Raw genomic sequence first — 16,244 nt, forward strand, 5'->3', positions numbered from 1 at the left:
TTTCGCGAGTAATATATTAACATTGAGGGCTTTGTTGGTTCCTATAGTAAGTGATAAAAATACTGCGGGATCGAAAGAAGAAACGTTGCCACAATACTGTGACAAATTTGGGAAAAATAGCGTTTTGTCCCATAGTGCGGCTTCATTTTCACAATGTAGCGTTTCAAGTAAAAGTATGACTTTTGCATCGTGGTGCAATATGCTTTGTGGGTATGACGTGCTGGAAGTTTGAAAACAGTAGTTTTTGTTTTAAGCAAGAAAAAAATGTTCTAACCGAACAACCACAAGGTCCTACGAAGTTTTCCTTTGCCTGGCATTCACTGCATAGCACGTCACCGCAGGATTCCAGCGGGGGCTTTTTTGCAGCAAATAATGCAAGTCATACAACTGCTTGCCATTTCTTTTAGTGATACTGCTGTAGATAAGGTCAGAAATGGCAATAGTGCTAAACTTATGGTATGGTACTACCCCCTTGGACCATCGAAGGCCAGGTAATATTCAATCGCTTCATCGTCCAAACGGGCAGAATTATAATGTAGTCAATGGTCTGCAGAGCTGTTCTAGGGCGTCGTGTTTGGCTCCTGGTAATTAGGATACATGGTCTTACTTGATAATTAACGGCATGCGTTAAATATTACATAAATGCATTGGTGTATTACCAGAAATGCGTTGGTGTATTTGGTTCACTCGGTCAGTTTACCTGGCACGGCATGCAGCTTCTGACTAGCTCTTCTATCTTTCTGTCCATATAAGGCCACCACACGTGCGACCAAGCAATTGCCTTCATGGCCGTCACTCCCGAATGGTTAGCGTGCATAAGACAACACTGCTTTCTGCAATGCCTCAAGACTTACTACGCGGCTTCCCCAGAGCACAGAGTCGCGATGCACAGACAACTCGTTTTGTCTCATACACAGAATACTTCGGGGCTACTCGCTCACATGGCTAGCACTCAAGGATCCATTGCTTCACTTCGGACAGTTAGGGATCACTGCTGGTGTACGCTGCCACTTCTCGTACGCTCACTGGAGGGTACTCCACAGCTTCCAGTAGGAGTGTCACCCGGTAATTCAGTCTCTTGTCGGGTTAGGGGAGCCGGCAACCTACTCAGGCAATGTGCGTTTCCATGGTCCCCGCTTTTTCCGTAATCGAGCACGTATTCGTAGGCTGATAGCATTAGAGTCCACCGTAACATGCGAGGCGAAAGAACCGCCGGAATTTGCTTTTTCCGCTGAAAGATTCCTAGCAAGGGCTCGTGATCCGCGAGAATGAGAAAATTTCGCCCACACAGGTATTGGTGGAAATATCGCACCCCAACACCACGGCAATAGCTTCACAGTCGATCTGAGCATAATTACGCTCGGCCTTAGATAATGTTCTAGACGCATACGCCACAGGCTGCTCATTTCCTTCGTTGTCGCGATGAGCCAAAACTGCCCCCAGTCCCACAGATGACGCGTCGCGTGACAACACTAACTGGGCGTCTAGTTTAAAATGCACCAGTAACGAGTAAGAGGTCAGCTACTTCTTCAGGCTCTCAAACGCTTCCATGTGCTCTGAAACCCAGTTTCATGGTACGTTGTTATCCAAAAAACAATACAAATTTTCCACTACTTCTGCCCTGCCCTTCAAAAAATGAGCATAAACATTGATAATACCCAAAAATGCTTGCAGTTCCTTTTTGTGCTTCGGGGCAGGAGCCTGGTGGATGGCCTCGACCTTGGCCTTCCAGGGGCAGATGCCCTTAGCGTCAATCCGATGCCCTAGAAACTCAAGGCTCTCCTTAAAAAATTCGCACTTCCCAGCTTGAACTCTGAGCTCAGTTTCGGACGATTGGCTGAGGACCTCGGCAAGGATCTGTTCATGTTCCTCGATAGACTGGCCGGCAATCAGGATGTCATCCAGGTCATACTTGTGGCATTCCGGCCAGCACCACGTCCATCGTTCTTTGGAAACCCCAGGAGCAACGGATACGCCGAACGGCAGCCGACAAACCTTGTACAGCCCTTGCACGGTATTTATCGTGAGTAACTCCGCCGTTTCTTCATCCACTAATAGTTGCTCATAGGCCTGCGTCAGGTCGAGCTTGGAAAGAACACGCCCCCTTCCTAATCTGACAAACAGTTCTTTGCTTGTTGGTAACGGGTATACATTACGTTTTGCGGACTGGTTCACCCTGCTTCTATAATCCCCGCATATTCGCAGGGAGTCGTCCTTTCGCACCACGACGATTGGCGTTGCCCAGTCTGAATATTGAGTGGGTTTTAGAATTCGCAGTTCTTCCAAGCAATTTAACTCAGGAACGACTTCATCCTGCATGGCAAACGGAATGCTGCGGCATTTCAGTAACCGGGCTTCGGCGGCCTCCTTTAGTTCGATGTGGATGCGTGGCAGATTAGCGATTAGGAAATGTCTGACTGAACACGTCTGCGAATTTTTCCACAATCGCTTGAGGTCCGACATTTATGCTATGAAGACCTGTTAGGCTGATTCCCAAGAGCTGGAACGAATTGCGGCCCAGTTCCGTGTTCCCGTCGTTCTTCAGTAGTAGTAGCGGCAGCTGAAATTATCGGTCTGTGAACTTCACGGGCACAGACGCTTTTCCCAGCACGTCCGGGCCTTCCTTTGTCCAGGTCACAAGTTGCATGTCGCACTTGTCCAGCTTGATCCGCTTCACCACATTCAGCATCCGAATTTCGTTCACACTGATAATCGACCTGGCAGCTCCAGAATCTACTTCCATCGGTACGACTTCATTTCCAATCTCTACGTACTTTGGCGTCCCGCTTTTTACTTGCCTGATACTGAACAACTCGTCATACTCACCCTTTGCGGAATTTTTTCTGTCCTCGAGCTGCGCTTCCACCTCTATTGGATATTTTCGGCATGCTTTTGCTAAATTCCCCTTTCCGCCGCAGTTGAAACACACCGAATCTCCCAAATAGTGAAAACAACCCCGCTGCCTCTCTGGTTGCTTCTTGTTGGCTCCATTCTTACTTTCGACGTCAACTCCTGCTGGAATTCGAGCTCCTGTGCATTGCTCCGTATTACTTTTTGCTGCTTGGCAGCTGCTTCTGCCGTGATTGCCAATTCATAGGCCCTGTCGAACGTCAGAATATTTTCCGCCAACAATTGTTGTTGAACCACATTGTCAGAGACTCAAAAAACCAACTGGTCGCACAATATTTCCTCTAATGGCAATTTTGTTCCGCCAAATCCCTAGTTCTCGGATAACTTGCGCAGAGCAGTGATATAATCGGCTCCGCCCTCCCCCTCTTGCTGGTCTCGGTTAGAAAAGACGTACGTACCTCGCATATAGTTCGAACGGCTTCGGGTTGACGTGCTTCTTTACTGCATCCACGATGACTTGGTAGTCCACGTTTGGTGGTCGCGACGGCTTCACGGAGAATGTCTATGAGGGAGTACGTCTCGGGCCCACAGCAGCTGAGCAACACAGCTCGCTTGTCCTCATTCGTTGTGAGCGCTCTGTGTGCGTCGCCTTTCTTGTCCTCGTCTTCTCTTGCGCTGTTTCCCCTCCGATGTCTAACCAACACGCCCAAGCTTCGGTACTAAGTTGTGAGCTTGTTCGCAGCACAATAAAACTCACTGCGCTCGACATATTCTAGCCACGGCGAATTTTCACTGAGGTCGAACCCTCGAATGTGACTACCGATCGCCATGCTGCCGGAAAACCCCGGCCCACGCACGGGTAAGACCGTGCATCGTCGCCTCTGTAATGAACTGAGGCGTGAGTCGCAACGACACGGAACAAAAATGCCTTTATTACAAAAAGGACACTGTTTTATATAGCTAAGGCGCTGATAGGTATTGGCACACTTGGTGATAACAGAAAACAGGCACAAAACTGGCGCACGCTCTCTCGTTGCACACTGACGTCACTTCGCGTGATTTCACAATCTATCACAACGTGCCACTGCCAGGCGCCGTTTTTATTTTCTTCTCTTGAGGCCGCGCTCTCTCCGGTTTTGCTCGCAGCCCAAAAGAGGGCGTTGCGAGGTCTTGGGACAATGCCAACGCAAGAGTCCGAGAGTGGTTTGCGTTCTACGCATGTGCCCTGGGTGCTCGGAAATTTCTTGGGCCACCAATTATTAAGCTTTCTAGTGTTTCGGTGGAGAAGGAATGTGCGCCTTCCACCTGTACTCTGACCCATAGGGCGTGGTCGGCCATGTTCGCGCGCTTACCTCTTGAGGGGGAGCTTTGTACGTCCTGTGCTTTCACCGCAAAGCTTTCGTTGAAGCTATAGACCGCACGGAGCTCACTTTGCTCGCGACAGCGGCGGCGTTTGCTAAAGGAGTGAGCTTCTAGCTAGAATAGCCAAAGTATGGGCTAGTTGAAGTAACAACTATGACAGTTCGCGCTCGTCCTTTGTACACCTGTGCGTTCTTTTCGTGCGTCCTTCTTTGTGTTTGAGCAGCGCGCTGGAAGTGTCGAGCTGTGGTAGTTCTTAGTTCATGCTCGCCTTGTGTGATTTCTTTTCCTGCGTCCTTGAGCAGCGCGCAGCAAGTTTCTAGCTCTGCCTTTCTTCATGTTACGTTCCAATTTCTCGCTATCACATTCATGGCTTCGCCGTTGAAGCAAAATGGTGTCATTTTTAATATAGAAATGATATTTCTCTGGTTTGCCATTATGCAAGGAAAGCGGATAACAATGATAACGTTTTCAAGCCTTTTTAGTACACAACTAAAGCACCTAATACGAATTCAGTGCTTGGAGCGTATACGCCACACACACGTGAATACTTGTTTGTATATTTTTGCTGACTGTACTGACATTTGGTGCAAATATAGAACAAGGCGGTGATATAGAAATATTCCAGATAATAGAGTGGAATTGCATAGACTTCGATTGGCCACTACTGGTGTCAACAACACCTTTTATGGAACATACCTAATGACTATCTTTGAAGAAGAACTTGCACTTACTGTGTAAGGTGCAGGGCATGGTAATATAAGTAAATATGTACCTGCGAATGAAGGACTTATCATCATAAAGATAATAAACTAAGCTACTGCTTTAGGGTACAGCAGGAAGTGTACTCACAGTCCTCAAAGAAGTCTTTGATGTAAATACAACGCTTAAAATTTTATGAGACAGGCATCATGAAGTGTCACCAGTGAGCACTTCGGCCTGTATTAGTGGAAGCCACAGTATTGGGGAGCCACGAACGTTTAGGTGGCGTCATTGTATCAACTCTGTCATTTCATCATCACTGTAGAGACAAGAATAGGTGGGCCTGACTCAAATGGAAATGCGCTGACTCCAGCAACCACAACGCTAGCTTTTCAAGTTAGTTAATACCTCCAAACAAAAGGACGGGAATGAACCGAGGGGCACAATTTCCTCAGGATATATAAAAAATATACTGAAAATCCATATTTGTTCCTATTTTTGCTTTAAAAGAATTTTATTATTTATTGCACTAAAGCAATGCCAAATAAAGCGGGTGAAAATGCTCATTTCCGGTACCGAGTGAGCCCAAAATATTCTCATCGGGCGTACTTGCACTACCCCTCATGCTACAATTGCGTCTGTTCCCCAGTCCACTTTATCGGTAATTTTACGTGCAACCCTAGATGTGCCAGCCAAGGCGATTCGTTGGCGTATCGTTGAACGTTGAGCATTTCTTTGTTGCCGGATGGTGTAATGTATTGCTTACCTTACGACACGGCAGCTGACGAATGAAACTTTGCATGCTGCCTACGAGAAGCAAACCTGCCGAGTAGAGGCCATTGAAAATATGATTGAAAAAAGGCGCATCAATGAAGAGATACGTCAATTCTTCTTCCTCTGCTGATGCATTCATCAGCCCGTGCGCCGGTAGGTGCATCAACGCAGAACATTCACGGCTGCACAAAGTGATCAATGTCGTGCGCGCATTGCGAATGGTTAAATAATGTTGGTGCCGTTGAACTTGCCAATCGCTACTCCCTACAGTTACACATACCACAAACTCTGTCCAAATATCGTCACTCTGTCAAAGTTTTACAGCAATCATTTTTAGTCAGTGTAGGCAGCTCTCTTGCAGTGTTTGGCTTTTGGGTTGCATTGACAATCGTCGTCGGCGGTTACCGTAAATGCATGCGCAGGTACCCTCCATGAGGAATCACTTCAATATCAAAGAAATGTAGACCAGTTTCTGAACTCTGTAATAATCTTGATATTAAGCCCTTAAGAATGAGTATTTGTATACAGTTAACCTCACTTCTAAAATATCACTCGATTAGGCTCTAACACAACAGACACCCTCATTGAAGATCATGTTGCGCTATTTCAAGAAGCCCTGCGTGATACATTAGAGAACTCCTTAGTCAAACTTGAGTTACGAGTGTATAAACAGAACACCATGTTTTTAGGTTGATTACCTATAGCGATATTGCTCCCATATTTTGAAATACATAGTTGTGCAATGTTGGTAAGAAATATAATTAGCACTTCCAAGATAGCGATGCCTAAATGTTTCGAGTGTTCCCCAGCACGAACGAACACGAGCTCTTCGTGACCGGTTCTGTTTCTGATCAAATTTTGCTTTAGGCCCAGATTTGGGCCCGAAACAATGATTTCGAAGTTGGTTTTGTGAAAAAAGCTTTCTTCGCCAAAATAAATTTTAAAAATTGGCCTCCAAACAGAGTTTCTCGATAATATGGCAATTTCTTAATTTTGAGCGCACCTAGTTGAAATGCGGTACACAATTTGATCACAGAAATAATTTTCAACAAATAAAAAGTCCACATGACTATCTTGTATCTTCTGTTTCCCTTTGCTGTAGAAGGAGTTTTCTGAAAAAAAAAGATCACAAATTCGGTAAAACGCTTTGTAATTTAGGAATTTATTGCTTTGGATTAGTTACCCTAAGGATAAAAAAGGTCAGTAGATATTGACTTTGCTATCCAGGTGTTTTTAATGATATTTTCATGATATTCCAGCGCACTGTTTGCTTCAACTTTGTGCTGGAAGATTTCAGAACCTTACTGGTGATTTGCAAAACCACGAAAATTGCCCCAAGAAAAAGCCGAGATTCTAGTCTATATCTACTGAGTTTTATGATGCTTAGTCTAACTCGCCTACGACAATAAATTCCTGAATTACAGGTGCTTTGCGCTAATTACTATGCTCATGATTTATTTTCTCAAAGTTCCTTCCAAAGTGAAGATAAAGAAAAACACTCATTATATTGAATTCCAGTGCTTCTTCGTCGGCAATGAATACCGTGACTTCACGGTGTTTTGTTTTTCACTTGGTGCGCACAATATTCGAAGTTCTAAATTTGGCAGAAAAGTGTCGTGACCAGAAGATGGCCATCTTTTTAGGAGATGCAATTTTTTTTCAAAAAGAAACAACAACATAAGAATCGTTTTCCTTGGCGTAAAATCTGCGCATAAAGTAAGATTCATCAAAATCTAGAAAGGAACCAGAGCGTCGTGTTGGTTGTTCTTAGAATTCACCCTTTCCTGACTGCTCAATTTTGTGTGTTATTTTTATATTAGTCTTCCAAGATATTATTTACTACATGTATTGCGTGAGAGATGGTATGACTCTCGATCATCTGAAATAACTAAATGTAAATGATCCAGATTGTACTATAATAAATTTCCTTGCACCTGCCTTTTCAGAATACAACTACACTGAGACATTGTTATACAGTGATAATTACAACACCTGTGCTATCGTTCATGTCACGCCAATGAACAATGGTAAGTTTCCGTTGCCTATTGTCGAACATTTGTGTAGAGCATCAAACCGTGGTTTTATTAGGTGTTTCTTCCTTAGCTTCATGAAATTTATCATCCCCCATTTTTCTTAACTCCCCTACATATAGCCAGCAGTGAGTAGAACGCAGATATCTAGAAAATAGTTTCCATCTCTGCTATATTGACTTTTGCTCCTGGGATAAACAACGGTTCTATTTGTCACAAAGTTATATATTAGAGTCACTATATCAATGAAATATGAGTATTAAATAAAAATTTCTCTCGAGGTGTTCATGTAAAAATATGGCAGATGTCAAGTGAAGGCTTGAAAAGTGAAAAAATAAATAAATAAATATGTGAATTTGAAATGAAGCCAACAAGATCTTGCCGTTTTCTGTGTGCAGGCCAGTGGCTCTTGTCTTCTGGTAGTGACTAGACACGAAAACAACGCGATGCTGCCTCAAATTGGTGCATTCCATTGAGTCCTAGCGAAACCGGATTCCTAATCACGTAGTCTTTCTGTGATCGTAATTTACGTCATTTTATGTTCGCCAAGCTATCGTTAAAATGGTGTGGTTGCAAATCCATCGTTAATACAAGCAGTCGCAACTCTGTCATTATGGCGTTTTCATCAGGCCACCGTTTACGAAATCAGCATTAGGGCGTAGTCAGTCGTTGATTTCCCATTAGCGCAACGCATTGCTAGGTGAAGCGTCCATTGAATTTTGCTGGACTGTTCCTGCAACAAATGAATTCCAGTGCCACACTAGTCTGCGCACATGAACGTGAACAAACATAAAAAAAGTGCTGAGAAGTAACTGAGAAGCTGAGAAGTCAAGGGGAGAAGAAGAAGCAACTTTTTAGAGCTTTACATAAATTAGGTCGGAAAGAAAGAATGCAGATGTACTGTGTACATAATGCAGTACATATTTTCATGCGAAAGGTTGATAGGCGACTCTGCGAAATCGTGCAGTAAACCGACAAATGCCACCCGCAGCTCCTCTGTTCAAACATTACTCGCGACACATAAAATAAACTGTTGCCTTACTATGGGTAACGTGTATGGAAGCCTTTTACCTAATGCTTCATCGATTTTTGCCCCCAAAGTTCTAGTTTTATTCCCCAAAGTCGGTGCGCCGAACATACAGAGATCATTGCAGCCCAGAAGGTCGAATCTGGAACAACTATAATGAATGTCACCCTGGTCACGTGCCCAGTTGCCCACCTAATCGTCTTGCCTGAAAGACGCGTTTATTTTTTATGCGAAAAATTTTACACGTTCTAAAATCGACTCGCCGTGTGGCAATTCTCCAGTTTAGAGCTTCCCCGGATATTTGGCCACCCACCGTTGTTACTATTTTGTAGTCAACAGTAGCCACAGCCTACTTGAATACACTGTCATGAAGGGCGCATCATTCAATCTACAAATAAAAGCAGAGCGCGAAAAAGACGGGACACAAGAGACAAGAAGACGGGAGTCTTCTTGTCTCTTGTGTCCCGTCTTTTTCGCGCTCTGCTTTTATTTGTAGACAATGCACCAACTCGCCCAGCAACGCGTTCTATTAAGCATCATTCAATCTTCATGAATATAGCACTGCTTCGAAGTAGTTCACTTAGCTGTACACTTCACACATCAATTCAAGTACTTCAGTAGTAACTACGTTGTCGTTATTCGTGCATTGTCTCTTAATTGTCGTTTTGCATCTGTGCTCACGCAGTTCTCTCTATTGGAACGTCGTTACTTCAATCTGATAGAGCTTCAGGAGCTTTGATTGTTCAAAATTCACACGTTAACTTTGACTGTGACGTGTGACTTCAAAATGTTTCCAACTTCGCGACGCTTAGTTGAAAATGACAGCTTAAGAGCAGCAGTGTCAAAAGCCGTGAATGCTTCGCGTAAACTGCTTTACACGACGAATATATTACGCAGTAGTGTTCATTCTAAAAGTAAATAACGAAGTGTTGTGTCGCATATCGTGGCCTAATTATTCACGACAACTGTGAGATCAGGACAACCTCTGAACAACCTATGAAGCCGTAAGACATAATCTGTAAAGTACAGGTATATCTGCAAAATTTCCAGCAGTTCGAGAATTTCTATATTTTACGGAGTTCCTGCTATATGTTTACTATATTTCCTCTTTACAGCTATACTAGTGCACTGACAGCGAAGCAGTAAACGGCACCCCTGCTTAATTGGCAGCGTCCTTTCGCGTTCGCCCGCGTCCGTCTGCGAATAGAAAAAAATTCGGCAGATCCCACGTACGTACCGTGGGAATCGACGTAATGCAAAGCATGCTGCGGGAAGGTGACCGTGGAGGAATTTTTTTACATTTGGCGAGGCACTACAAAATGACGCTAAAGATAGGCGTAACTGGCATACGCACTGTGATGAGTGAGTGCGCGAACAATGCGCGCGTCATGTATTCGGTGCTGTGTCTTGGTGTTGGTGGCGCAAGGGTTCCAAACGCGGTGGGTGATGCTACAGAAGCACCGCGCAACGGACACGTGCGACACGTCAAAGAGGAAGACGTCGGCGGGGCATGGCACGTGTGGCCGCCGCCAATAGGAATATGGTACGGCGGATGGATGAGAAGAGGAAGAGGAGGAGATAGAAGGCAGCAGTCTGACTCGGACAGCTCGGACGAGACGCTGGTGTCAGGGTCTGTGCCGTCGGGTTTCGGACTCGAGCACAAAGGGCCCGACAGCGTCTGCCTCCAGACGTCCTCGGAGACGGGCAATTCTGGAAATTGGTCGCTCCCATCGTCCGAGCAGCGGATCCGGGCAGCTGAGCCTCCGTGGAGCGCAGAAATCACTGTCCCGGCTGCTTAGAGGACTCCTGCTGCCAGTTGCCAGCCACGGGACGAGCCCGGGTGCCTGCCGCCAGGTTCCACGCTAGGTGCGTGGGCAGGAAGGTGGCCAGCCGCTTTGCCAAGGCCGCCCCCTCCGGTAACCTCTGCGCCGACTCAACCCGTCGTCCGCTCCACGAGCGCCGTCACCGTCAACGTGTCAGCGACGACTCCGCCGCCCGAGCCACCACCAGCGACTCAAAACCGGTGACTTGCTTCTTTCGAACGTCCCCTGAAACTTAAATACATTTGATAGCACCGGACACCATGATGTTGCTTTAAGCATAGCTTGACTTTATTTGGTGCTGTTGTGTTTTTTTTTTGTTTTTTCTCTTTCCTTTGTGCGCTGTAAAGTTATTTTTTTGTGTGAGTTCGAAAATGGCGCCTTCCATTTCCGGTCAGAGGCCTTGCCTCAATTAAAACAACCTGAGGACACTAAACCTGCATAACAAATTGGCGTCCGCGACAGGACGCTTCTCGTGATGACCGGGGACTTTCTTGTGATGAGTGAGTGCGCGAACAATGCGCGCGTCATGTATTCGGTGCTGTGTCTTGGTGTTGGTGGCGCAAGGGTTCCAAACGCGGTGTGTGAGGCTACAGAAGCACCGCGCAACGGACACGTGCGACACGTCAAAGAGGAAGACGTCGGCGGGGCATGGCACGTGTGGCCGCCGCCAATAGGAAGATGGCACGGCGGACGGGTGAGAAGAGGAAGAGGAGGAGATAGAAGGCAGCAGTCGGACTCGGAGAGCCCGGAAGGGGGACACGCTGGTGCCAGGGTCAGTGTCGTCGGCTTACGGAGCCGAACACGAAGGCTCCGACAGCGTCGAAGGGTCTCCGGACGTCCTCGGAAACGGGCATTCGTGGGTACGAGGCGTTCCCGCTGTCCGACCAGCTGGTTCCGGTTCGTGTGGAGCAGACGTCGCCGTCCTGGTTGGGGGAGTGGGTTCCTGCGGCCGGTTGCCTGCCACGGGACGAGCGCGAGTGTCTACCACCAACCTTCATGCCGCGTACGTGGACCGGGAGGTCATCGGCATCCTGTGCCTGAGAGTGTTGCCTGCTCCGACATCTGCGACGACTTCACTCCTCGTCCGCTCTACGAGGGCCCTCGCCGCCAACGCAAGCGCCTACCAACGAGACCGCCGCTCACGTCCACTCAAGCGTCGCTATAACCGGTGACTGTCATCCTTTCTTTGAACGGTCCGCGGAACCGTCTTTGATTAGTGCACCGGTCGCTATAGCGTTGACGTAGGCTGGTCTTGACTCTATTGGTTACAGTTACTTGTATTTTTTTCCTTCTCTTTTTCGTGAGTGATAAAGTTATTTTTGTTGTGTGTGCGTTGAAAAAAATGGCTCCTTCTATTCCCGGTCAGAGGCATGGCCTCAACTGAAAGAAACCGCAACCCAGAAAACCTGCATAACACGCACACACATGTCTTGAAGTGTCGCACATGTGTTATATAGCAGGCTGTTTACAGTTGCGTAACGATGCTAACACCAACATAGGTATTACCAACACCAGACACAGCAAGCCGATATATAGCGCTTACACTTGTCCGGTATGATGAAGAACTCACGCACGTTTCATGAAAGCGTGTGCATGTGCTGAAGGGGTTCTTGACAGCTCTCACGTAGATGGCGACGAGCGCAATGTCTTTGTTATTCTGATCGATATGCACAACCCAGACCCCGCCGATTCCTCTGCTTGTCTGTGTGTGTTCTGTGTCTGGCGGGTGGCGAAGTGGGATGTAGGCTACGTTGAAGTTACGCATCGCCGTGTTCCTCTATGTGCCCACGCCGCCGCACCTGCAATGACGCATCTTGCTGCGGATCACACAGTAGAACCCCATGATTTCAGTGGGCTCGTCGCTCCAGGTTTCAGAAAGTGCTAACCCGCCAAGTTCTGTGAGCAGAGCGCATTTTGCGAGGTCGCGAGCACGTGCGCGTGCACAGACTGTACGTTGAGATCGCAAAGCGTGAAGCGATTGTTGTGGTTGTAGCACCGAATGAAGGTGGTAGTGTAGCCCTATCCCACACTATGTCTCGAGGCCTGTTTGGCAGCCGGGTTATGTCGTCGACAGACTGTGTTGATAGAGCCGGCTACATGTAGTAACCTGAAGTCACCTTTTGCGTTGGTTAGGTATAGGCCGTGCGATGTAGACCAACATTAGAGGATGGCGAATCCAACTTCAGTGGATGAGGAAAGTGCTACGTAGACCAACTTCAGTGGATGGCGCTTATCGCATCCGAAGACCACGTGGGTGTATGTGGCCCTTTGTGACATATATAGTTATGGCGTTTGCTTGCGCAAGGGAAACTGTGCGCTCTTACAGGAGTTTTTTTTTCTGGCGTATGTCGTGGTTGTGATGTGTCCTCTTACAACCGATATTTTTCTGGCGTATATCGTGGTTGTGGTGGTTAGCAATACCGCGGGCACCCACTTCAGTTTCATTAAGGGTGGGCGGTAGTGACGTGCTTCGTCCTAGCGGGGACGACAATGCCTACCGTGGACGTTGGAAATTCAAGCCCCACTCGCAAGAAATTGCCGGTTCGTCGCACTCGATTTACCACAAGGTGCCCATGTTTCCATTAAGGAGGCCATCGCTTAGGTCGATGTTGGCCGTAACCACGTACGGCTTGCCGATGCTCAGGTATATTGATGCCGGCAGGCTACCGATGTCGCTTGGGGTCATCTTGGTCACCTTGGTCAGGGCATCCCTGTGTACCTCCTCGTTCTTATAACCAGTAATGTTATCGCATGCGGGATGACATAACAGGTTGTCCGCAGCGTCGAAGCAACGTGCGTTATAGTGGTCGATGCCCGCATTGCTTTAGTATAGCCGTATAGCACCAGGGCACTTAGCGGCGGCTTCTTCGCATGTCACAAAGTGGCTCTTAATCAATCTGACGTCATCGGCGGTCAGCATGAGGCCACCGCCTAGCCTCATATGAAATAAAGAGAACACTGCGTCATTCTGGCGGATCACGTGAACGAATAGATGGCAGTCGAGCGACTGCCAGGGGTGTTTTGCCTTCAGCTCCCTCACTTGCCTTGCGTTTCCAAGTGTATGTTCGCGGTTACTGTGTTGATTGACACTGTGTAGTCACCTGTGAAACATACATACCCGCATAACGTGAACTGTGGTATGCGGATGTGTGATACGCGTCACAGAAGGATAGGATTTCATGACGTACGTGACAGGCGTTTTGAGTTTGTCATGTCATGACCACTGAATCGTGTTCGTCATGCGCTAATCCCCTGCTATGCCAATTTTGGTCCATTACAAGTGATAGAGACGACTAGGAGAGCGCCCATATGTAGACGGATAGATAGATAGATAGATAGATAGATAGATAGATAGATAGATAGATAGATAGATAGATAGATAAGATAGATAGATAGATAGATAGATAGATAGATAGATAGATAGATAGATACATAGATAGATAGATAGATAGATAGATAGATAGATAGATAGATAGATAGATAGATAGAAATGGCCAATGTGCGTGAGCTTCGCTAAGAAATTCATCGCATTTAAAAAACCACGTGACCTTCTCGGCTCGGGGGCTATCACTTTAAAACATGGATCGGTCAAAGGTTGGTCATGCAGGCGGTGGTGCAAAGCCAATTGAACTGTGAACTGCAGAAAGGTGCAGTAGCGCAGCGCGCTTTTCGTACGTCTTTCACTACGTCAGTCGAGTATAGACGCTGTGCCGGCGTGGTTATGCGTGGCAGGTGTGGGTGAAGGCCAGAGAAGCACGCCCGGGAGAACGCCCAAGGAGCAGAGAGCTAATGAAGAAGCCGGACGAGTGCAGCGGCGGAAGCGCGCTCATCAGCCCCGCTGGTCACTTACCTTCAGAGACTAGAATTGCTCCAACATTTTTGGTGACGGTCATTTTGAATGGGTTATATGTGCGTTGTTCGTTGTTTGCTATTAACTTTATCGTTGGTTTTCGTGGTTGTATGCTGCACTGAAATCTATTTTATTGTGAAATTCGCTTACCTCTACTGAAAGAAGATCGCGAGGGAGGATTCGAATCCTGTAGAGTTAGCTCACACTCTAGTAGAACATCTGCAAATGCCTCCGGCAAAAACGAAAACGCTTCAATATCGTCATAGGCATACATAGGAGTGTCCTTGTTCGCCAAGGCGACTGTCTTCGCAGGCCGCAGCACACATCATTCTTTTCTGAACTGCTCAGGAAGAATCATATGTGGCGTATCGTCTGTTTCATTATGCCTGCAGCCGTCGTTACGTAGCCTTGCTTAGCTTTCATCAAGGAGTCACGACATCTCCTATTCAACCAGTAAAGTCCGGCTTTCTTCAAGAATAAATTAGTTTACCTCACTCTTTAGAATGGCAGGGGCTCATCTGTGTGTCTTAGTGGCTGTAGTAGTCTGAGGCTGAGAAGAAGAGGATGCGTTCAATTCCTGCACTCTGTTGCCACCGAGCAGTGGAAGCGGATTAAATAAGAGATCATGCCAAAAACATACACGCTGAAAGAAATTAGCAAGTTTTAAAGAACCCCACAGCCTTCAATGATGAAATCTCTCTGCGTGGACTGTACTTGGATAGTGCAACCCGTGGTTTAGTCTTTTTACTGAGCTGGTCGCAATAATGGGAGCATGGAGTGTCAAGCTTGCCAATACACCAGTACGCACATGAAATTAGGCATTGTTCTAAAAGGACTTCGAATATTTCTAGCGTTTTTGCATTGGTGAAACAATTCATTCGCTCTTAACAATATCATTCAAATATTCGAAGAAAGTAATGAAATGCTCCAATTCTGTAACCACACCCCGAAAAGCACTTAAAAATGCCTAAGTGGAGACTGGAATAAAGCAACCATGGATGCATCAGTTCCTTCGGTAAGAGTTTGTAAAGACCATAGTGTTTTTTTTGCTTTCAAAAGAGTTAGCCGACATTTGTACTTACAACTATACCGCCAAGTTAACACATGTGTGAGCAAGTGTTTCACCTATATGGAGCATTACTTGTATCTACAATTCTGCAAATTAGTTCCACGTTGAGTTATCCTGTGTACAAGAGCTCGCATATATGTTCATGTCAGCGTCTGAATACACTGTGCCAAATATTTCAGTCACACTATATGTTCCAGGAAGAATTCTTGCTGCAGAATGGGCAACATTTAACATAATTCTGGTATTTCAGGTGGGAATTCGTGGTACGAACATTTGGTGAAGAATTCCTCAATAACGAGGAGAAAGAACAAGAATTGTACAAACTTCTTCAAGAACTTGACAAGGCATGGGCGAAAAGTATTTAGGCCACAGTGTCTGCATATGTTAAGGATTGGTAACGCAACGTACAGCCGATGGGAGCTTCACTAGACAAAAATGACCAGCCTGGATTCATTGTAAAAACAATATGAATAAAATTTAGATGAATGATAATTTTTATACATTATAAAACTACAAAATTTGCGTCTCTTGCTGAAGGTAACAACAGGACGAATATACCTGACCTTAAACTACAAGAAAAACGCCGTTTGAATATGTATGCGTGTATTGAAATGAAAAGTCATTTGAAGAATCTTAGAAATTGAGACTACCTACGGCCCTTTTAAATTATAATCCCACTCATATCAAGTAGATGGCGCGGGAGGTGGTTCCCAAGCTCGGCGATGCAGGAAAAAATGAATTATATCATTTAGTAAAGGAA

At 46.2% G+C, this 16,244-nt stretch overlaps 1 protein-coding gene across 1 annotated transcript in view; it reads left to right on the top strand.

The window, feature by feature from the left end:
• The window catches only part of LOC119373941 (uncharacterized), a 72,456-nt gene extending 56,486 nt beyond the window's left edge, over positions 1–15,970 (top strand). Inside the window, exons 4-5 of the mRNA XM_037644003.2 lie at positions 7,632–7,712; positions 15,735–15,970. Coding sequence (XP_037499931.1) covers positions 7,632–7,712; positions 15,735–15,913 — 260 coding nt within the window. The 3' untranslated portion in view covers positions 15,914–15,970. The remainder of the gene's footprint in view (positions 1–7,631; positions 7,713–15,734) is intronic.
• The last annotated feature ends 274 nt before the right edge of the window (positions 15,971–16,244 follow it).

The sequence above is a fragment of the Rhipicephalus sanguineus genome, chromosome 11 (genome assembly GCF_013339695.2).
Source record: "Rhipicephalus sanguineus isolate Rsan-2018 chromosome 11, BIME_Rsan_1.4, whole genome shotgun sequence".
NCBI lineage: Eukaryota > Metazoa > Arthropoda > Arachnida > Ixodida > Ixodidae > Rhipicephalus > Rhipicephalus sanguineus.